This window comes from Pristis pectinata, chromosome 2 (assembly GCF_009764475.1).
Source record: "Pristis pectinata isolate sPriPec2 chromosome 2, sPriPec2.1.pri, whole genome shotgun sequence".
NCBI classification, from domain to species: domain Eukaryota; kingdom Metazoa; phylum Chordata; class Chondrichthyes; order Rhinopristiformes; family Pristidae; genus Pristis; species Pristis pectinata.
Genome location: NC_067406.1, coordinates 52,012,918 through 52,037,323, shown reverse-complemented (window position 1 = coordinate 52,037,323; position 24,406 = coordinate 52,012,918). Strand labels below are relative to the sequence as shown.

The following is a 24,406-nucleotide window of genomic DNA, read 5'->3' as shown; positions in this document are numbered from 1 at the left end:
TGTTGGCCTGGTAGAAGACACAGATATTGGTGCATTTTTCCTGCCAGTGGATTTGAAGGATTTTAGAGGGGTGGTGACTCTCCAGTGTCTTGAGGTGCCTGTGGTAGGTGGTCTACATTTCAGAAAGTTACTAGAGACTGGGGATCACTGCTGCCTGGTGAACTATGAGTGTTCTGCTGGGTGTGATCTTCAAACACACTTTTCCTGAGATGGCCATCTTTGATATCCGCCTGTACTGCAGCACCTGAGGTATGGAAAGTGTTGCCTGCTTTCCGTGGTCTCATGTGGACCTAATCTGTCAGGGGATAGTGTTGTGCAGTGGGACAGGTTAGTAGAGGACCTTTATCTTGCGGATGCTGATTGTAAGCCTCATTCTGTCGCATGCTTTGTTGAACTAGTTGACGATGATTTGGAGCTCAGCCTCGAAATGCACACGTGTAAAAGCACCATCTGTGAACTGTAACTCAGTGGCTGAGATTGGAGTGATGTTGGTGCTGGTGTGATGGTTAAACATTTTCCCATCTAATCTGTAGATTAGCTCCTTTCCAGCAGGAAGTTTGGTGGAAGTGAGGTGCAGGACTGCCACACAGAAGATTAAGAAAATTAATGACACAGCCGTGCTTGACAACAGTCTGCCCTGTTGTAAACCTGTCGGCAAAGATCACAGCTTGCATTGCATCGGCTAGCAGGTGTAAAATGGGGGTGGGATTTTGTGAGTCATCAAATCTGAAGAAGAAATGTTCCATCAAAAAGGCAATTTACTGTGATAGGTGCTGCTCCCTGGATTTCTCTTGTAACTGTTATATGGTGAGGTCATGCTTATTGTGCCTTTAGATGCATGAATTTCACATTGCAATTTGGTGAACAGCTTTTTGAAAACTGGGAGTGGGTGGCTGAAGATGACCTTGGTAGTGACTTACCCTTTGGTAGACAGCAGCGAGAGTCCTCTCTAGTTACTGCAGACACTTTTGTCTATTTTCTCGAAGATGATCATGATTACAACTGCTCTGAGGTTCCCAGCAGGTCCTCCTCTTCCCAGAAGTGGGTGATAAGTTTGTGAATTTGTGATTGAAGTAACTCTCTGCCAGACTTTTAAAACTTCAGCATGGACATCATCTGCTCCCAAGACATTATTGTTTATCAGTTGAAATTTGGCCTTTTTGACTCATTGTTGACTCCCCATGCTGTTACGTTGCTAACTACTTCTCATATCATTTCCCACAGTAATGGCTGCATTCACAGTAAATTCTTCTCCAGTGCTATTCAATGAATGCACTGTAACAAGCAGGTGAGAGTGGGATTGGGTCCCATTGTGGTCGAAACTCCATCCTACTGACAGATTCCAGACTCATAACTGGGTGAAGTAATAGGCCACAGGAACCAAAGGCCAGAAAGAGAACAAAGACTCTTTACCCCACAACATGTATTATCTACCCACAAGAATGGCTAACTAGCACAGAAAACCAGAAATGTATAAATGTCATTAATGAACACATTGAAAATATTGCAAAGGAACTACTTAGATCATAGGAAGGATTTCAGAGATTTGTGCCATTGGCAGAACATTCAGCCTTATTCAATTACACAAATACCTCTGAAATCAGAAGATCAAAACAATTAGCTAGAATTGGCACAAAGAATGTAAAGAACCGTATGTTGATGTGTATCTCTACTTTTGTAAAAGGTGCATCCAGGTAATATGTACAGAATTGCTGACAACCACCATATTGGAAATAATTAATTTTAATTTTAAATATCAAAACTCCACTAAAAGTTGAGATTTATGAATATTTCTTGTGTTTGTTTTTGCAGTTCAAGAGGATGCTCAATCGTGAGCTTACTCACCTCTCTGAGATGAGCCGCTCGGGCAATCAGGTCTCTGAGTACATATCCAGTACATTTTTAGGTGAGTAACAGACAAGACATTATTTCAGAATCAGGTTTATTATCAGTGAGATATGGCATGAAGTTTGTTGTTTATTTATTTTGATATAACTTTATTCTGAAATACTATGAGGATGAATCTGGTGTTCAGAAATCAAAGGATTCATATGGACTTCATGATTTAAGATTCAAGTATAATTTTGTCAATCCAGTGAGAGAGTGTTATTTGAAGAATGATACTTTATTTCCTTTTTGCCCCCTGCTCTTAATTGTAGATAATTGATTTTTCTGCCTTTAGGTGTGGCATTGAAAATAGCCTCTCAGGAGTGGCTGTTTTTTGTGGGAGCATAACAGATATAAATAGACACGAACAGAAAATTCCATCCATTTAATTACAGAATTCTGATTTGTCCTTGTAATAGCACCTGGTTTTTCAAAATGCTGCATGCTCTGAAAGATTCAGCTAAAATATATAGACAATTAGAGACAATAATGGAACCTATTCAGCATGGCCTATAGAACCACAGACCTTTGTGCCTGTGCGGGCTCTTTGCTGATCAATAAATTTAAGCCAAATGTCTTGCTTTATCTTCAGTGCCCTAAGCAGTGATCCTCGGGGGATTTTTCTGTCATGTATGCATTACCACAAGTACTCTTTCTGTTTGAAACTGCTCTTTCTGATTGTATTCAGAATAAACAGTTTGTTTTCTTTCAGAATTGTTTTCAATACCTCAACATAGTGAGAATTTTGTTAAGTCAGAAGTAATGTATAAAATTATTCATGACAAAAGCTGTAGATAATAGAAAAAATGTGATTTTCTCCCATTAATTGGTAAGATTATTTTTGTATATACACATGCATTGCTTGAAATTCTCCAGAAACCTTTCCACTATCAAATGCAATTAATCCATCTTCTTCTACATTTGCATAATTAGTTTCAATGAACAGTAAGTCTGGTGCAGACAACCCATTTGCAGCAACAATATATTTGTGTTAATCACTTCTTCTTGGTTACAGTGTAGTGTATAATAAAAGGGATGACACTTTGATATGCTGGAGGCTAATTGAATGTGAATAAGCCATGTTTAAATTGAAGAGCTCCATTCTACAAAAATGACTGGACTGCTGAACATCTCCTCAGCTTTCAACAAAATGTCAACATTCAATTGCATCAGAATACACCATAGAAATCTGTGCTTCCAACTAATCCCCCTGTCTTTACTAATCTTTAGAAATCTGGTCTATATGTAAGAGAAGACCAAAAGCACTTGGGGCATTGAGTATGATGTTTGGTGAAGGATAAAAATGTTTGGATGTCAGATTAATGAAATAAGTTGATTGATGAAAAGTTTATTGATCTACAGAGTAGAGCTTATGTCCCAGAGATACATTATGTCTTTGCATTTTAACAATTTTTGTCATATCTCATCAATATAATAAAAAACTGCAGAAATTTCTCATAAATAGAAAGTGGGTTTATTTGATAAAAATGCAGCATTGCATTCTACTTAGTAATCTTTGCAAAACTATTTCTTTAATAATTTCCCAATTATGTACAATAGAACAATGTATAACTAATGCACCCTTAAAACTGTAGTCAGTTTTGGAATATTTTTTCAGGTCTCTCAAAATACGAATGCTGAACAAAATATCATATTAGAGATTTATTTAGTTGTCTGTGCATATAATACCAGCATATTGGTATTCTGTTGTAAAATGAGGGATTGAAAAATCTGAATGTTATGCACAACCATTAACCTGAGCTACAATACGATATACCACTGCTGACTGATTGCCACATAATGAATAATTGAGAGGAAATTTTGATCTAAACCTAAAGAATTGCATCGAACGCACTCTACCAAGAAAAGGGCAATCCATTATCTCTGCAAGGTTTTCAGTGTTTCTGAGCACTTCTGAGCAGCGAGGATTTATTTTGTAAAAGATTTTTTTAATACAAATTCCTACTCCTTCAGTGCAGTATCCTTTCACTTGAAGTGGCACATGGGGCTATTTTATTCTGACAAGCAAATTTTAAATGCACATCTTGGTTAATAGTCCCATGCCTGGGACATTTTATTTTCTTTATTTCTAACAAAGCCCGCAACACTGATCTGAAGAAATAATTTCTTTGCAATAGCTGATGTAAAGGCCTCAGACTATTGCCACACTGTTCTGACAGATTCCAGGATCTGACTTCTTATGATGTAGCTGCCCACAATTATCTGCAGAGAAACTGTTCCATGTCTCCTTGACAAATGCAGCAGCAGTTCACTCATATTTGGCCCCTTCCTGCTGCTGGCCAAAAACTCTTGCATTACTCTCAATAGTGACAAATTAATTGAAGGAGAAATCATGGCCCCAAGAACACAGATTGGTTGCAGAACTTCAGCACACATGTGCCTCTCACCGTTCAGCAGTCCAGATGCATTGCCTCATGTTGGCACTACTGGGGCCACTGGGGACAGCGAAGGGTGACTCCACTGGGATACTAAGCAGTGTGAAGGTCCTGCTAGGTTGCCACAAGAGCAACTGGAAGATGGCCAGATGGGCATCTAACGTAACTACCAGCATTACATTGAACAATCCAGCCCCACATTAGGATGGAAGTTGTTTAGTTATGGGGACAGAGCTGAAGTGAGATGTTGCTCTTTTAGTTATATTAGGGTAATAGTTAACTGTCCAGAATGGTTAGAAATATTTGACAATGATAATGGAATGGGTGCAGTTGTGGAAAATTCCCCCATCTTGTCCACTGATTCTGAAACTATCCAGCAATGAAAGCTGGGAACTTTATTTGATGTACAGTGAAAAGCACCAAAATCATAATAGGTTTTTAGGGTAAGCAGTCAAGGCTTCCCTGTCAGAAAATACGGTCTTTGTTATTACTGGTGAACTATAATGTACTGTATTAATACCCACACCAGGCAGTTTCATTGGCTAGTGTGCAGCTGGGATAAGATACAAATGTTGACTACAAAAGCAGATATTTTTCTATCCCCAACTTGCCACCCTGAGTACCACACACTGATTTCCAGCTGAGAGGCCACATGGGAAATCCTGCTCCAAAGTTTCCACAGATCCTCAGAGACCTCCCAATAAGTAGTGTACAGTAACTGTGTGAAGTCAACCCCTAACAGTTTATTTTCTCTTACAACAGTAGAGATCGCCAATATGAGCTATTCTTGCCTTTTTAGTTAATAACCCAAATTATAGGAGGAGCTCACCAAGAAAGCAGTAACTGATAGGAACCTGCATCTACTGTTCAGTACACAATACACCCGAAACGCAATCACTTTTAACTTTAACAAAAGTATAATTAAAAGTTATGCTCAGCTAGTATTGTTGCAGTTATCATCTGTTTTATTTTACATTAACAACATATGTAAATACATATATGTGGCTGATTAAGCTACTAGATTCAAGCCTAAACATGGCTGCTTATTTTTTCAGTTCAATAGACTCAAAGAGGAGTTGTTCATATTGAAGACACATGTCCTAATTAATTTTAGAAACTTCATTGAAAATAAAAGAACTGCTTTTTCTCCCAGAGGAAAGCAAGTTCTAGGTGAATCCAATGTTTTAATAATTCACTGAATTTTCTCCAAAGAATTATGAAGGAATTTTTGTTTGATATTTAATTAAACAACTTTGAAGAGTGCTGAAGGCTATATTTTGTTAAGATATATTAAATTAAGAACTTAATATGATTCTGAAGCTACAAGGAATTACAGATGAAATTTTATAAGGGAATTTGTCAGTGTTGTATTTCATTTGATAAAAGAAAATTGCCTAGAAATGCACCCCTGCTTTAGTGCTAAGCACACTATATGTTCGCATCAGTGCATTGTTCTTGGCCTCCAGAATCTATTACATTCACTTCAGTGGAATGAATTTCAGAGCAGAGTACAATGCATAGCTCCTCCTCTATGGCATGTTTAGTGCTAATGACTAGGAATGCATTAATAAACACGAGTCCCCTGTGGTTATCTTGAAACCTAGAAAGGGTTAATAAGACAATGCTATTCATACAGTCTGCAGGAAATTCCATGGAATTCCAAGTTATCTTAAGAAAACACAGACATTCTCTTCCACTTCAGATCACCTGACAGCAGAACTTATTTTTCATCTTTTTGATGGGGTTAGACTCTAAGCATATGACAGATGCAATAAGCATCAACCTTGTTGAACACAAGTTAGTGCTTCAGCTGTATTAGATTGTTACAATGACAAGTCCATTTCAGATATTTCTGGACCATTGCCAGAGACTGTATGACATTTTCAAATATGTTTTACATGGTTCCCTGATTTGCATTTTCTCCACTTTCTATTAAGCTTTGCTACATAGAAATAAGGAATAACATTCTCAGTACAAATAATTGAAAACATTGGTTCAGTAGCTATAATATTCTGAACGTATTCTTAAAATTACATATTTTTGAGATGACTCTAAATCGTATTTCTAGAATTGAAGTAATAGAAACTATTAATATTTGTGGAAAGTTGTGTATTTCGGATGACAGATTGTTTTGAGATCATTGGTCCGCTATTTGCAAGGAGCTAGAAAGAATATGGGTAGCTCTTTCATTGTCTATCAAACCCATCAAAACCTGAAGGTAGAGAGATCTTGCAGCAATGGAAGTGGATTTAGATTAACTAAAGAAAGTAGATGGCTCAGTGGCTAGAAGCAAGATTACAGAGGGTAGTAAGGAGATTACATAGAAATTGTGGGCCTAACTGGGATCCGTGGGCACACAGAAGAAAGCATTGACTGGAGGCTCAAGATCAGGGAGAAATGTTAAGGCAAGGAAAATTAGAATTCCTTCTAAAGTGATCAGGAATAGTAGGTGCCGGGTATGGGTCTTGCTGCAATTGGGGCTTACAATGGCAAGGAAAAGATCTTGAATGAATTAGTAATTCATAATGTGGGGTTCAGTGTTAGAACTGTCCTTGACATTTCTCCTCCCAATAATAAGCACTAAGTCAATTTTATGGAAGTCCTTTGACTTACCAGAAAAACCACAACATAGTACAGTTTACAGGCAGAAAGCTAGAAACTACCCTTGCCAGAAAGCAGCAAGTGCTTAATATATTGAATAATGAGCCTCTGCAATTTATTTTCACATTGATGCTAATCCATTTATCTTTCATGGACAAGTGCATCCATCAAAATATTGTTGAAAGTAATGTCACAAAATTACATTGAGTGTTTCCCAGCATACTTATGTTGATAAGACAATTGCAAATGCTAAGACTCAGGAAACAGAAAATACAGAGGGCACCTATGCCTACAAATTCATTCCCAGTTTGTAGTGCCAAATGCACCATATAATAGAAACAGCACATTGAAGCTGATGGAACAGAATTTTGGTTAAATAATACTTTTCACCTATTACTGCTACCAACCAGGGATGAATTTCTATAGAACCTGAAAAGTGAAAAAGATTTATTAAAGTTATGGATAGAGCCTCAGCATGTAAGATTAATTGATTGTTTCAAGAGAGTGAAGGTTATGGGTTATTTTCAAGTTAAGTCTTACACATCTGATAACGTGAGTTGAGCTTTTCTTATTGGTTATTTTCCTGTGTTCTTTGCTTGAAATTTCCAGGGGTATGGGGTTGGGATTCTTTAGACAGCATGCTCAAGTTCTGCAGAAGATTATTGCAAACTCAGGAGGATGGCACAAAAAGCCATTTTGACTTTCTCTTTGGTGTTTCTGTTGATCTTCCACTGAAGTTATTGGGAACAATTGCACAAAAAACAATTGTGTTCTTGATATAGCCATTGGATGCAAAAACTTTTGAGCTTTAATATGCATGCTATGCTTTATTCTCCCTAGATAAACAGCATGAAGTTGAAATTCCATCACAAGCACAGAAAGAAGAAAAGAAAAAGAGACCTATGTCACAGATCAGTGGCGTGAAGAAACTCATGCACAGCTCAAGCTTAACAAATTCTAGCATTACTAGGTTTGGAGTCAAAACTGACCAGGAAGATCTTTTGGCAAAGGTATGTTTACTTCAGGCCCTGGGCTTCATGCTTAGTTCCAGTGATTTTCTAATGATCTGCTAATTTAGGTGAGGCATTTGCATTGGAGCACAAATCTTTAATAGGAAGATTTAGTGCTTTACAATACATTTTTCCAATCAGTTGGGCCAAATAAATGGATTGCTAAGTCTCCTAAAGCAAGTGATGATAATGTCTCTTCACTGATTAAGCAGTCAATATGATGAAAGTGATCCCAAAGTATATTGCGGTTGCTGGAAATCTGAAATAAAACTGAAAAAATGTTGGCAATATGCAAGCAACATCTGTAGAGTTAACATCAAGAGTTAACATTTCAAGTCGATGACTTTTAACAGACCTAAAACGTTAACTCTGTTCCTCTCTGCAAATGCTGCTTAAGCTGCTAGGATTTTAGAGCATTTTCTGTTTTGTTTAATGGTGAAAATAATTTTACTTTGAATGAATATAAATGTTCATTTGAAATATTTTCTCAATTTGCAGGAATTGGAAGAAATTAATAAATGGGACTTTAACGTCTTTAAGGTTGCAGAGTATTCCGGAAGCAGACCTTTAACAGTTGTCATGTACACGATTTTTCAGGTGAGTTTGGAATGCATTAATAATTAACCATTCGAATGTGTTTCACTTGGTGATGGTATCCTTGTGAGTGCTGTCCAGTGTTGTGTTATGTAGTAAACTACTAATTATCATTTGAATCTTTCTTTCTAAATATTGAAATCAATTGTTAGAATGGAATATGATGTGTAATTGAAATCCTTTACTCAAACAATTAAATTGCTTTGTTTCAAAGTAAAATTTAAGTTCCAATAAGAATGATCCTAATCAAGGATTGTAGCATGCAGCAATAGCTAACTAATCAACCCTTAATCAGATTACCACTATTGGAGAACCTGCTGCTTGTCAGTTATTCTTTGAAAGGTAAAAGAAGGGAGAAATTTTTCTTCAACATATGGCTAAAGGTCACAGAAGAGCACAGTCTGTACTCTGTCAGGGAAGTGAGAATAATAACCTGACTGAAGGACTCAGTTTACAGATTTGTCCTTCAACTTGACCTATTTATTTCCAATTCTCCTGTACAATATAGATAATAAACAAAATAAAAGCAGCAGATATCGTTGAAGGTTATGGTACAAACGTTAAATTATATTTACTTAATGTACTGGGTTTTGAAACCAAGAGCATCCTTGTCTTTATTATTGTTAAACAGTGCACTGGACACTAATGATCTTAGGTACACATGTGACAATTCATAATTCATGTCACTGTTTACTGAGTTTACACAGAGTTTGGACAAACCCATGAAGAGAAGGTGACAGTTGTTTCTTTTGTTTTAGTTTGTCATCGTAGTAGAATTGAAGCTGTTCTTGGAAATGATCTTAAATAGCAATGTTTGTTGATCCATTCTTTCTGGCAATATGTTTTTGTGTGGACATACATTTTTTTAATGAATCTTTGACGTTTTCTTTACATGTGTTATAATTGAAAAGCTAACCAGAGCATCTTAGAAATCAGTCAAATTTGGGTTCTATAGAAAAATTGCACCACGTCAGAATTTCATTTTGGTGGCTTAGTGGCTCAATGGATTGTTACTGTAAGCAGTTGCATTCAAGGAGCATTGTACACTCTGAGCAGAAGCAGAGAGGCTGCCATCTGTGCATAGGACTGGGGGAGCTGATGGTCATTGCACCTTTTATCAGCTGGCTTTAGAGATACATGGGCAGAACCCTGTTATTCTAGAGAATGACAAATAACCTCAGAAGCCTAAAGAGGTAATAGAGAAATAATACATAAAACAAAAGATCAAGCATTATACATTTTATTGGTCTAATTTGAGCCCATTTTCTCTACTCTTAGGAGCGGGAATTATTAAAAACATTCAAAATTCCACCAGACACTTTAATTACCTACTTGATGACCCTGGAAGACCATTACCATGCAGATGTAGCTTTTCACAATAACATTCATGCAGCCGATGTTGCTCAGTCCACTCATGTTTTACTATCAACACCTGCATTGGAGGTAAGCAGTACACTGTTTGAAAGTTCTTAATTTACCCAGATCACTTGAGATCAGCATGCAGAGTAATTTGGGAAGAAATTTTGGTCTTAAGTATGATGTCATTGTGTCAACGTCTGCTGATAAAATAGCAACATGTGGATAAAGCGGAAGTGAAAAATGAGCAAAAATCAAGAAAAATATGTTATCTATGTAATATTGTAAAGGAGCATTTTCTGTAAAATCAACTGCAATGACATTATTGCACACCTAAAGACTTTCCAATATGTCAATAGTTGACTTGCAGGATGGGGTATTCTGTTCAGGTTTCAAAAACTGCAGGGCACAATCTGAAATCTTGCATTAGCCGATAGGTAGATGGGAATCAGACACCCCACCTACCTGCCACCAGTAAACAGTCAAACTGCCCAGCCACTCACCATCACCAATGCCCAGCCATTCTACACTACCAGATCAGCCACTCCCATTCCCACTGGCTTGGTGGCCTTCATCGATCTCACCAGAGGAGTAAAGGCCTGTCTACATGCTCTGCCAACATCCAACAACTTCAAATAATAACATTTGTGTCTAACTCTTGCTGCCTTCTGATCTTTTAGGCAACAAGAGCCCCAGAGGAGAGAGACTGGGTGCAGGGGGTGGGGTGAAGACCAATCTACCTGCTCTGCTGGGCAAGATGAGCCTTTGGGAGAAAGAGGCAAAATGCCAGAGAAGGAGCATGGAGGAGAGAGAGGGAGAAGGATGGGGAGTGGGAATGACCTGTCTCCCTGTTCTGCTGGGCAGCAAGATGAAAGGAGAAGAGAGAAGCAGACACAGAGAGGGAGAGGAGTCCACACTCTGTATTCATATAAATGGCTTGTTGGCCTGGAGCCCAAACCTTCCAACATGTTGGAATGTCCATTGTCAGGATGGGAATGTTGGAATGTCTGTGCGTGCAGGTCATGGAGTCAGCTATGTCCAAATGTTAAAAGTATGCCCTTAGTTGCATCACTCTTATCATTGAGTCTGAAAGCAGTGTGTCCAGGTTGCACTCCACAGACTTGAGCAGAAAAAAATTAAGTTGATACTGCAGTGCAATATTGATTGAGTACTGCGCTGTCAAAAGTGCACCTCTAAACCAAAACCAACACTCAGACAGATGTAAAAGATCCCAGAACACTACTTGAAGAATGCCCATTAATTCCTTTGGTATCCTAGCTATTTTTAATCTATAAAATGCATTTTATGGTAATTACTTTGTTGCTATTTTTGGGATATTGCCCTGCATTAGTTATTACATTGCTTAATTGCCCCTTTGGTTGTTTTCTGGAATTGTATGAAAATTTAAGTTTTAAGATTTGATCATGTTGTACATTGGATTTGGACCAGCTTTATGTGATTGATATTTTTAAAAACTTAGAAATGTTTTAAGAAAATATCCACTATACATTTTACACAGACACACACACACACACACACACACACACACACACACACACACACACACACACACACACACACACACACACACACACACACACACACACACACACACACACACACACACACACACCTCACATCATCACTCTAGGCTGAAGCAAACCAGACCAAAAGGTTTTTGATGTCGAAAGATTGCCGAGGCCTTCATGGACTTGAGGTGACAGAAACATCTATAGATACCAGAAGAAACTGTTTGAGACGTTGTGACTGATTTGCAGTGTTCTCAAATGGACATATTTGCATATTTTATTTTGCACAGGCTGTCTTTACTGATCTGGAGATCCTTACTGCAATATTTGCAAGCGCTATTCATGATGTGGATCACCCAGGGGTTTCAAACCAGTTCCTTATCAATACAAGTGAGTGTATTATTACCACTTAACCATCGTTTATGAACATTCAGTGTGCAAACTACTGATCAGGTCTATCCATGACTGAGAAAGTTAACTTGTTTACTTAGCACCATTTATTTACTACAGTCAAAATTATTTCTTTGTGGGAGTGAGATGATAGCACATCTGGACTTCCAATGTCAACAATGCATTTGATGGCATCAGGATTTCGGGAATTTTCCCACAGGCAGAATGGGGAAGTAAAAGTAGAATCATTAAAGTGGATTATTTTAAAATGCAATTGTCAGGAGGTGAGAACACATTAGCATTCTCTCCCACTGAAGTCAGGAGCCGGGCAGACCATCGGATTAGGTAGGTTGACTGGGTTTCTGGAAACATCCACCCAAACTAATTCTAATGCTCCATTCTGGCATCCAATTGGAGATATTCAGGCAGTGAGGTTAAGCTACTGCAGCAAACTGTCAAATTAGAAGCAGCATTCATTGATGGCTAGGCTTCTTATGTAAGTTCCTAACTGGAAATGATGAGTGAGAGCAAAGGGAGAGGAAAACAAAGTAGCAAATATTGGCCCTAAACATAAATGGAACAAAATCATGCACTTTAGTTATGGGGAGAGATTGGAAAGAGTGGGTTTGTTTTCCTTGGAGTGAAGGAGACTGAGGCGTGAACTGAGAGAGGTATATCAAATTATAAGAGGCATTAATGAGGTAGATGTCAGAATCCTTTTCCTATGGCAGGGGATTCAAAAACAAGAGAGTGTAAGTGTAAGGTGAGAGGGAGTTTTAAAGGGAATTTGAAGGGAAAGTTTTTTTTGAGTGGTTGATATCTGTAACTCGCTGTCAAAGGAGGTGCTGGAGTCAAATACAGTCACTATATTTTAGAGACATTTGGAGAGTCACATAAGTAGGAAAGGCATAGAAGTACACGGACCTATTGCAGGCAAATGGAATTAGTGTAGATAGGCAAAAATGTCAGCATGGACATGATGAGCTGAAGGGTCTGTTTCTGCACTGTATCACTCTGTGACTGTTGTTCAATGAGTTGCACTATTGTTGAGATGTGAGATTACATCTGAAGTCTATAAAACATTAATTAGGCCACTGCTCCGGCAATATTCCAGCCACCACATTGCAGCAATTTGCCATTGCATGAGAGAGGACACAGGGGAGATGTACACTGATGTAGGCAGGGATGGAAAGCTTTAGATAAGAGGAAAAGAGAAGTTTGCTGTAGGAGGCTAAGAGGATATTTAATTGAGGTAGGTACAATTACAAGAAACTTAGATAGAGTGATGGGAAAGACCTGTTTCCCTGGGCAGAGAGGTCAATAAGTAGAGGGCATAGATTTAAAGTAGTTGGTGGAAGGATGAGAGGAAGGTCAAGAAAAAGATCTTGCCCAAAGGCTTGTAACACATGGAATTCACTGCCTGACATGGGCTCTAAAGTGCTATGACTTCTAAAACTTGAACCCAAGTTTTGGAAAGTGGGCTTACCATAGACATAAAAACTGAAACAAATAGCTTAATTCTGTGACAACAATTTATATGCTTGCAAAAAGTAATGCCATCATACTTAACACATCTGTTGGAAATCTGCCACCTCTAGAAATGCCTCATACTGCTCCAAGACACCACACACATCTCATGACAACCACATTGACAGTTAATAGAGTGACAAACAATTCAGCCGAGATGAGTGATAAAAATACTCCTAAATTGAAGGGTGCTGCTGAGCCATCACTCAGGTTTAACAGTCATTAAGAAGTACTATCTTTGATTCACTTCTGGTTATGTACAAAGGATTTTAAAGACTTCAATTTTCCTTTTAAGGGAAAAAAATTAATGATACATTTCAGACAGTAACAATTCTAAGTTTAAGATAAACAAGCATTGTCATGTTGACATGTTGCAAAAATCAAATCGTGAGTTTTGGAGAATTCTGTAAGTTTGTTATCATGAAATATTTTGTGAGGACACAGATTCCTTAATATTGTTTAAATCTATGTGTTTATTAATCGTGTGTCTGAGGTCTAGGAAGAAGATTTTACAGTGAGTCACGCATGCACTAATATTAAAAAGGAACAGATTAGCATACTGGTAACATCGAAGGGATCACAAGGATAACAAGTACACTTGAATGCTAGGGTGTTAAGTAGGTAATCGACACAGAAATTTATTTGTGTTCACAAAATCCAGAACAGCCAGTGTAAATTTTTCTTTAATTAAAAATCATAATTTAATTACTGTGATATTCAAAATTATATTTTTCCAAACCACTGTAGGCTACTAGTAAACTTGGTACTGCTCCCAGTTTAACTTGTCAATGTGAGAGAGGGGCAGAAGGCATTGGGCATTAATTCATGAGCTGCAAATGGTTTCAAATGGAAGAGCCAAGGGAATAGTTAAAGAGGTTCTCAAGGAGCAAGTATTGCAGGGACATTGAAAACTTAGCATGAAACATCACTTGGCTGGTTTCTTGCTGAAGTTCCGAACAACTCCACATACTGCCGTAGCATGTACGTTTGCAGAACTCTTGATGAGGAGAAGATTTAGAATAACGTTGAACCACGTTGGTGAGCAGAAACAATTAAGTTAAAAATGCCATTATGCAACTAATCAGGAAACTTAAAGTTTCAAGTAAAATAAGCTTGTTCTTGTTATTAACCAGCCTACCAACTCAAGTTCACATGTGTTGAAGGTAGAAACCATAGTGGAGATACATGGTTGAGATTGCTGATTTAAAAACTGGTGTTCAGGTAGATCAAATGATCTGTGTTAGAGATCAACCAAGTGTGGGATGGTGAACCACTGGATCATGCAGTTGTGTTTGAACTGGATCCAGTGCAGACATCAGAAAGTGAAGGATCAAATCCAAGCAAGTCTGGCAGAAAAGCAGAATGTCCTTTGAGTTTAAATCCAGAAAGTCCAAAAGTTGATTCAACACCAGAACATAGGGAGATTAAGCGGATCTGAAGGACTGGATTGATAGCTGATGTTTGTTTAAATGAGAAAACTAGTTATAATCATGTGAAATGCACATATTGATAAATCACTTGTACTTTATTGTTAAAGATATGAAAAGAATATAGACAAAAAATACTTGGAGCAGTACAGTGCATCTATTCTTCTGTATGTGTGGACAAGAGAGTCATGTCTGCTTTATAATAATGTATTACTGATGGGAAAACTCAGTCTGCAGCAAAAGCTTAAACACTCAACATATATATAGATTTACCATACATTAATGCCTTTGTGAAGACATTACAAATGTGCTGCAAAGGCTTCATAAGGAGCATAGCAAGGGGAATTTATGTCATCCCTCGCAAGACTGTTGTGGAAATCTTGAAGGGTGCTCAAGGGTGAATTTCACCTAGATGTGCTGGGTCATATATCCTGAATGACGCAATTCAGCCTGGAAACGGACACAATCGTGTTCTGATCCAGAAAAAGAAAATGATTTTCAGATGGGAAGTACTGAGAACAGCAGCACCATGCATTTGAATATCTAGGCCAGGATTTGATAAATTGAAATCAATATGAGATCCTTTAGTTGCAACAATCTGTTACTGTTCAGCTATATTTACATCTGGATAGAACAATCTAATAACTTCTCTCCCCACACAAAAGCGTAAATGAAAATTGTTGATCTGTGGTATTGTTTTATTGGAGCACTGTCAGCTGCTGCTATATTTGTGCATCTACTGATTTTTTTTATCAAGTCAAGCTGTCCACTCTCAATTGCCAAGAAAATTTATTTTAAGCATGTGTTGGATTATTTGAACTGATAACTTATAAATTATCAGCATGACAAAGATGAGTGTGAATAGAATTCAGATACTTGAAGGCATTAACATTCAATACTTCTATCTCTTTATCCATCTGACCAAACCCTGTTAATTCACATGTTCTCCAGATTCAGAACTTGCCTTGATGTACAATGACTCATCAGTGCTGGAGAACCATCATTTGGCAGTTGGCTTTAAACTTCTGCAGGAAGAGAACTGTGATATTTTCCAGAACTTGACTAAGAAACAAAGACAGTCACTTCGGAAGATGGTCATTGACATTGTAAGTTGAACCTTTAAAACTTAAAACTCCGTCTGTTTTTCTAATATTCCCTTTGTGTTCTTTTTGAATAGTTTGCTTGTCTAAATTCTAATGTACAGTATATATAAAAGATATCAGAAACATTATTTTCTTGTACATTAAATACTGTACTATTTTAAAAAATTGACAAGTTTGAACCCCAAAGAGATTAATTTAACCTAGCAATAAAGCCTTCATTTTTTTTCTTCATCTTTATTTCCTCAACCACACTAGGAACACTGTTCTGAATTGTGCAGCTGCCAATGATTACTGACAAGAGTAAATTCAAACACAGTTTCCCCTTAACAATAACATTATGTAGCAACCTCATTTCTGATCAAATCCAATAGTGAGGCAAAGCGTAGTGATGGAAGGATGTGCTTTCGATTGGAAGTCTGTGACTAGTTGTACAGTACAGGGATTGGTGCTATCACCTTAGCTGTTTTGAGATGTATATTAATGACTTGAATGTGAATGTAGGATGTATTTTTGCAGATAACAGAAAAATTGGTATTGTGGATAACGAGGAAGATTATCTAAGGCTACAGCAGGATATAGATACAGGGGGATGGAGCATTTGGGTGGAGCATTGGCCAATGGAATTTAATTCTAACAAGTGCAAGGTAGTACATTTTGGGAAGTCAAATGGGGTAGGACATACTCAACAGATGGTAGGGTGCTAAGGAATGTTGATGAACAGAGATACCTAGAGGACCAGTCCTTATATCCCTGAAAACTGCAACTCAGGTTGATAGGGTGGTAAAGAAGCCAAAAAGGCATGCCCACCTTTGTAGGTTGGAGCATACAATACAAGAGTTGGAACATTATGTTTCAACTTTACAAAACACTGTGTGCGGTTCTGATTGCCACACTATAGGAAGGATGTGATTGTGCTTGAGAGAGTACAGAGGAGATTCACCAGGATGTTGCTTGGATTGGAGGACTTTAGTTATGAGGCTTATTTTCCCTGGAGCAAAGGAGGCTGAGGAATGACCTAATAGAAATACATAAGACTATGTGACACATGAATGGATTGATAGATAATCCAAAATCTTTTTCACGTGGTAGGTATCAAAAACAATAGGACATAGATTTAAGGTGAGAGGAAGGAGTTTTTAAGGAGATCTGAGCATTTTTTTTACACAGTGTGGTTAATATCTGGAACTTGCTGTCAGAGGAGGAGGTGGAAGCAGATGCATATATTTAAGAGGCATATAGACAAGTACTTAAATAGGCAAGGCATCGAAGGATTTGGACCTAGTGTGGGCAAATGAGATTAATATAGATTGGCAAAAAGGTCGGCATGGACACAGTGGGTCATAGGTCCTGCTTCTGTGCTGTACAACTCTATGACTCTTTAGCTGTATCTGGACCCTCAGCTCTGCACATCTGTGCTCCTCCCTGGATTCAGAGTTGAGTCCTGTAGCTGATCAGGAGGTCCGATGTCCTGCTGCGGAAGTCAGAAACATTCTGACCTGCAAAGAGCACTTTGCCAATGGTTCTCTACTGAGCAGCTGACAAAAAGTTTGTTTTGGTCCTTGGTGAATTGTAGGTCTGAAGACACTCATTCTTTTAAATGGATTGATTGATTGATTGGTTGATTGCAAGGTGTTTTCTTATGGTTTTTTGGAAATGGGCACATTTTCTTGCTGATCCAAATTTGACTAACTGAAGTTTGGAAAGACTTCTTATACCTGCAAAACTTTGCAATTTTCTACTTTATTAAGTATTTGTACGACTTACAATCTTGACTGGGAACCTTAGATTTTTCTAAAATTATTTTCTTTCTGTTTTCAAACCTCATATTTCAGGTTCTTGCTACAGACATGTCCAAACACATGAACTTACTAGCTGACTTGAAAACTATGGTAGAAACAAAAAAGGTGACCAGCTCTGGAGTACTCCTTCTAGACAACTATTCAGATAGAATACAGGTATAAAACTGTTCATTCAATTTCAAAAGAAAATCAAAAATTTCAATAGATGAAAGGCTATGTATATACATTTTAATTATTAAAATTTGCGAGTATATTAGATATACCTGTGGATTAACATTCATGTCCTACTGACTAATATCAATGAATTCAGTTTGTGTGTAATTCTGTTTTAAAAACGAGCTGTGTTTTACTTAACAATCTAGGTTCTACAAAATATGGTGCACTGTGCAGATATAAGCAACCCCACAAAACCTCTTCAGTTGTACCGCCAGTGGACGGATAGAATAACAGAAGAATTCTTTCGCCAAGGAGACCGAGAAAGGGAAAGGGGAATGGAAATAAGTCCCATGTGTGATGAGCACAATGCCTCCATTGAAAAATCACAAGTGAGTAAACTTAACAACCTGCAAACGAATCTCACGTCTTGAATTATGAATCCACCAATGTCCTTTTGTACATAGTTTAAAAATTAAGGTTAAACCTTAACTATTTGCCCATTATGTCTGTTATCCTGTATTAGGACCCTTTGGGAAAAGAAGCATCACAGTATCATAGAATATGTAACATGGAAGAAAGCCATTCAGACTACCATTCAGTACCTGCAGTGGAAGAGCTATCTAACGAGTCTCACTCCTGACTCTTTAATTGCAAGCCCTGCAAATACTTTCCCTTTGAGTACTTATCCAATTCCCTTTTAAAATTACCACTGAATCAGCTACCACCACACTTTAAGGCGTATCAGATTGCAACAATGTAAAAAAGTTCTTTGCCAGTCACATTAAATCTGCATCCCCTGGTTACTGAACTGCCATGGAAAACAGATGCTATTCAAAGTCATGAATCATTTGATAGATATGGATAAGCCACTTCCCACTTTTATTCTTCTCAGATCCAAGGGGAACAGATCCAACACTGCATATGAAATCCTTCATCCATTATAGCAACTCTGTAAATCTATCCTATGCCCTTCACATCTGTCCGACAGACCACATCCAGAATTGATCACTGTACTCCGGATGAGGCCCGAACAATGGAGCAGGTCTTCCACCCCGACACCAGCACTTATTCTGGGATGTATCCACGTAACCCTGCAGAAGTCTGAGTTTCTACATGTTGGTGTCAGCCTTAGCTGGCTGCAGCTGTCCTCTGCTGATCCAGTGGACTCCTTGTGGAGTCCAACAGGGCAGCTGATCTTCCACGGGCTCTCCAGCTTTGCAGTCCTCAATCAAACAAATAGGAGAAATTGGCTGTCGGGAGAAAGATAAGCAGTTATTTTTATTGTTTAGTTAAGTTTTTAAAGATTCAAGTTGGTTTTTAGTGTGACAATGTGCGTTTTAATGCTCTAAATGTGATTTCTTTGTTAAAACAATATAATTGTCCCTTATTGTGTACCAATTATTACTGAGACTTTCAGAAGCATTTAATTGCCCCCATCACACTGGCAGCTTTGACAGCTGGTAAGCCCAGACACAGGGCCTTGTGGGCTGTTAAATTGTTCATGCAAGTGCTGCCGGCTGCCTGTGCTGGGACAGCCCGTGGGCTGCACTCAGCCATGCTGAAGTCTGGGACATAGGCTGCCAGTGGAAGACTGTTCTGGGGGCTATACTGGAACAAACAGCATGTCCCAGGGGCAGCAAGCAATCTGCTGGAGGAACTCAGCAGGTCGAGCTGCATCTGTGGGAGGAAAGAAATTATCGACACTTTGTTCAGTCGACAATTTGAAATGTCGACAATTCCTTTCCCCCCACAGATGCTGCTCGACCCGCTGAGTTCCTCCAGCAGATTGCTTGTTGCTGCAGATTCCAGCATCAGCAGTCTCTTGTGTCCCAGGGGCAACAGAAGATCGGATCCACTTATGTCCATGTCTACATTAATAAAACCACGGATTCCATATGTTTTATTTTAACCAATATCTCGACTTGGCCATACCTTTAAGGATCCATGTATATAGATCACTAAATCACTCTGTTCCTACACCCCCTTTAAAATTATATAATTTTATTTCTATTCTCTGGTCAGTTTTCTGCATTCCCTCTCCTACCTCAGGAATTCAACTTGCACCCCAGAGACTAGAGATCAACAAAAAGAGTTGCCTTCTATTGGATGAGATGTTAAACTGAGGCCCCCTGTGCAATCAGATGAGCATAAATGATCCTATCGATTATTTCAAAGAAATGTGGGAGAGTTATTCCTGTTGTCCAGGGCAATGTTTATTCACAATTAATATCATTCACAATTAATATCACTAAAAAAATCTTGTCATTATCACACTGCTTTATGTCGATCCTTATGCACAAACTTGTTGCAGTATTTCCCACATTACAACAGTAACTGCACCTAGAAATACTTAATTGGATATTGAGGGCTTTGCAACATTCCAAAAAGGGATGTAAAAGATCTTATGTAAATATAACTCTTTTTACCTCTGCTCATTCTTTTTACAAAAATATTACATTCCACAATTCTCTGTGTCAAATTTCACCTGCCACAGATATACTGATGAAAATGGTACATAAATGTGTTCCTATAGTCTGCACTATCCTTGCAGCATTGTCACCTGCAAACATTGAATTGACACTCTATTCCAAGCCTTAAGTCCTGACTTGTACATCAACATTGTCCCAATTTCAACCCTTGAGGAACAGTACTGCATTCTTCTCTCCATTTTAGATAACGATCATTCATCACTATTCTTTGCTTTCTGTCCCTTAACAAAATGTTGTATCCAGGCTACCTTTATCCCTTTAGGCACATGGACTGCTAACATGTCTATCTTGTACTTTTGGAAAAAGGTTTTGAAAATCCCTATACATGTTATCAACCACACAATGCTCAATGCTCATCAACTCTATTTTAGTAAAAAGTAACCTTTTTAATAAAAGTGCCTGCATACTCTTGCATGGTCTGTTGTTGAAATTTATTTTCTGATAACGCACTGAATAGCTAAAATCAGCAGCAGTAGCACAGAGCTTGATAAAGCAATCTGTGGTACTGGCCTTCCAAAAATTGCTGGATGCGGCACCTTGTCTCAGCATTGCCACAATTAACTACTGATTGTTTTTTTCCATGGCAACATCTCAGATCTTGAGGCAAGATTATTCCAGTTTAGAATGTTCTGTTAAAAAAGATCACTGGAAGGTGTTAAAATGGAGGGTGAAATATTATGTAGTGAAAAACATTCACAGTTGTAACTGAAAATGTAATTTTCATTTTCCTTCTAATAGGTGGGTTTCATTGACTACATTGTCCATCCTCTATGGGAGACGTGGGCTGACCTAGTCCATCCTGATGCACAGGACATGTTAGATACGCTGGAAGATAATAGAGAATGGTATCAGAGCACAATCCCACAGAGTCCTTCACCTGCCCCTGATGATGGTGGTGAAGGACGACCAGGACAAGTGGACAAGTTCCAGTTTGAGTTAACACTAGAAGAAGATGGTGAATCAGAAACTGAAAAAGACAGTGGTGGTAGCCAGGGGGAAGATGACAACAGCTGTAGTGACTCCAAGACTCTTTGCACCCAAGACTCCGAATCAACAGAAATTCAATTGGATGAGCAAGTAGATGAAGAAGAGGGCCCACCAGATGCCTCTAGGGAACAGGAGGTAGAGGAAGAAGAAGAGAAGGCTGTAGATACATAATAATATTGACGGAGAAGGTATCTTGGAAGGATCTTCCAACCACATGTGTAGCTACAGCTAATGCCAATTCCTCATCCTCATCGACCAGTACTTTGTCTATCACAAAGCCAGGAATCATCTAGATGACTCTGTACTCAGGAATAACATGTCAGAATTTCAGTTCCACGTCATCATTACAGCATGGGAAATCTATTTAAAAACTGATCATTACTACTATCAGATTTATGAATCCGCAATAGGAATGGATTGCTTTTGGTGGGGAAAAATTATTAAACCAAATGTGGGTTTTGTTTTCACAAAGCTGTAGCTGTTTGAGCTTTTTCCATTTACAGATGAAAGTAAAGTATGGATATCCATTCATGAGATTATGCTGCGGACACTGGTTTCATCAAATGCTTCAGCAATGAAGTTTGAAATGCACAGTATTGTATGAGACTGCAGTTAGAGGAGATTTGTCACCAATGGGAAGTTTGATCATTTATGAAATCACAAGACGTTTTATAATTTCAAGTCTTCCTTGAAACCTGACTGTAAAAACTGTACTGCTATAAGCTGTACTGACCTCTTTTTGTATCATATGTAATACAGAGAACTTTTTTAGATTTTACTTTTGTTAATACAGATTTATGGAGGTATATTTAAAAATACTTTGAATTTTCATCTGTTATTGTTAGATATACAAGTAACTTGCAAGTTCTCTGTACAGTTCTGTAATGCTGAGTACAAGTAGTTCTTTACCATCTTACATGTTATGATTTTATGAATTTAATACCATTTAAAGCAGTTATTCTCTGGGAATAAAAATGCCACAAGTCCCCAGATGCTGCATTTTTCTTTGTTAACGATTGCATTAAAAGGCATTGGATTCAAGTTAAACCCTTGATTTATATGCTGCCCAGACAGCTTCTGGAAACTCCTAGAAAGCAGACAATCAACCTTGATAGGCTGTCTCCAGAGTTGGGCATAAAATGCACTGAATTTCACAACACTCAAATTTTCTTGCCAAAATATGCTCAAGCTGTAGACAGTTTGTAACAGTAATACAAACAATGTTACTTTGCATTATTACTAAGATTCCAATGAAATATTTCCATATTGTGTAAAGCTGTGTAGACTACTGTATGGAAGCATGTAGTCTCCAAATCAGTACACTTTAGCTTGCAAGTTACTGTACCAATGCAAAACTTTTTCTTCCCCACCCACCCAACCTCACCAACACACCCTCCCCCCTCCCCACCCATCCATATCAGGATGTCTTGGGGAGAATTTATAGATGGAACAAACTGTAAAACTTGAATAGGTCTGGCTGTTAAAGAGCACCTATTGAATGAGCTCATTTTACTCCATTATTTAATTTTGTTGCCATACCTTTTTTCCCTCACCAGATGACCTTACTTGTAATCCAGTCTTGTTTGTCTCTGTTTACAACCATGTATTTATTGAACTGTACATACTGTAATGTTCATTGTAAATTATTGATTCTTATTATAACACAATTCCTAATGGAGTGGTGTTACTACATTGGAATCTCCTTGTGAAAAAAATGAATATACTTATATCTGTAAATTTTCTTCTATAATATTATGCCATCTGTAGCTTGGCTAAGGAGAACCTTGAGGAAATCAACACTTGATGTAAACGGTTGCAGGCCTTTGGCCCCAGGGTTGTGCCTTAACTTTCTCCAATATATTGTTACTGTCTGCTGCATTTCAAAGCTTACTAGTCAAGTGACAGTTCGATGAAAGGGGAGATTCTTTCCTATTAAAAACAGAGCCTCCTTTGACACGTAAACTGTAGATTTCAGCAGCCCTGGCCCAAAGGAATTGGACACATTTTTTTTCTTTTTGAATTAAATCATAATAAAAGGGATTACAGACAATTGTTATCTACAGAGACTCCTGAACAATTTATTTTGTTTTGAATATGTCCTTAGAGCAGCAACTTGTCTGGAGGTTGCAAAAGAAGAATCTTTCAATGTTTTTCCTAATCTCTTACAGTCTATGGTATAGCACTGTATGTATATCATGCTGAGAAACCTTCATAAAATGTTTTTATATGCAATGATAAAAATAAAAGCATGAGTTGATTCTACTTAAAGCAATACTGGTTTACTCACTAATATAGAAAGTAGATTAAAGATATAAAGTTACTCCTGTGGAGTTCAGATAGACGGTAACGTCTCTTTTGACGATGATACAAAAATAAGCGGAAGGACATATTATGATGAGGATATTATGATTTTGCAACAGGATATAGATGGATTGAGTGATTGGGCAAAAACCTGGCAAATGGAGTTTAATGTAGGGAAGCTGGAGGTCATGCATTTCAATATAGGGAATCAAAAGGTGGTTTATAATCTAAATGGAGAGAGACTCCAAATGAATGAAGTGCAGAGAGATCTAGGTGTTATCCTGCATGAACCACAAAAAGTTAGCAGGCAGCTCCAGCAAGTAGTTAAGAAGGCAAATGGCAATTTGGCCTAAATTGCAAAGTGATTGGAGTTTAAAAACAGGGACATGTTGTTACAATCGTACAGGGTGTTGGTGAGACCACATCTGGAATACTGTGTACAGTTTTGTTCTCCTTACCTAAGAATAGACACAGTCGCATTGGAGACAGTCCAAAGGAAATTCACCTGGCTAATTCCTGGGATGAGACGGTTCTCCTATCAAGAGGGATTAAATAGTTTGGGCCTGTATTCCTCAGAGTTTAGAAGAATGAGGGATGACCTTATTCAAACATATAAGATACAAAGGGGGGTTTGGCAGGGTAGATGTTGGGAAGTTAACATTAGTGGGTGTGTCTCAAACAAGGGGACATAGGAAACAAAGTTAATTTTTTAAAAACTTATTGCTATTTTAATGTTGACCCCAATTAAACAATAGCATTTTCCTGCACATTCCTTTTCTTTAAATTTTCTCTCCTACCTGCATCAGGTTATTTCCAACAATATTAACAATTTCCGGATGGAATTTAGGATGCAA

General features: G+C 38.0%; 1 protein-coding gene across 12 annotated transcripts in view; it reads left to right on the top strand.

Moving 5' to 3' along the window:
* The window catches only part of LOC127567551 (cAMP-specific 3',5'-cyclic phosphodiesterase 4D), a 938,945-nt gene extending 915,432 nt beyond the window's left edge, over positions 1-23,513 (top strand). For 11 of the 12 annotated variants that reach the window (XM_052010574.1, XM_052010577.1, XM_052010573.1 and 8 more), the window contains 9 exons: positions 1,813-1,906; positions 7,725-7,894; positions 8,393-8,491; positions 9,767-9,931; positions 11,664-11,763; positions 15,669-15,823; positions 17,653-17,775; positions 17,982-18,164; positions 21,003-23,513. In XM_052010574.1, the coding sequence (XP_051866534.1) occupies positions 1,813-1,906; positions 7,725-7,894; positions 8,393-8,491; positions 9,767-9,931; positions 11,664-11,763; positions 15,669-15,823; positions 17,653-17,775; positions 17,982-18,164; positions 21,003-21,422 (1,509 nt within the window). In that variant the 3' untranslated portion in view covers positions 21,423-23,513. Of the gene's footprint in view, positions 1-1,812; positions 1,907-7,724; positions 7,895-8,392; positions 8,492-9,766; positions 9,932-11,663; positions 11,764-15,668; positions 15,824-17,652; positions 17,776-17,981; positions 18,165-18,667; positions 18,956-21,002 lie in introns of those variants that run through there. The other variant, XM_052010583.1, reaches the window with a different exon arrangement.
* The last annotated feature ends 893 nt before the right edge of the window (positions 23,514-24,406 follow it).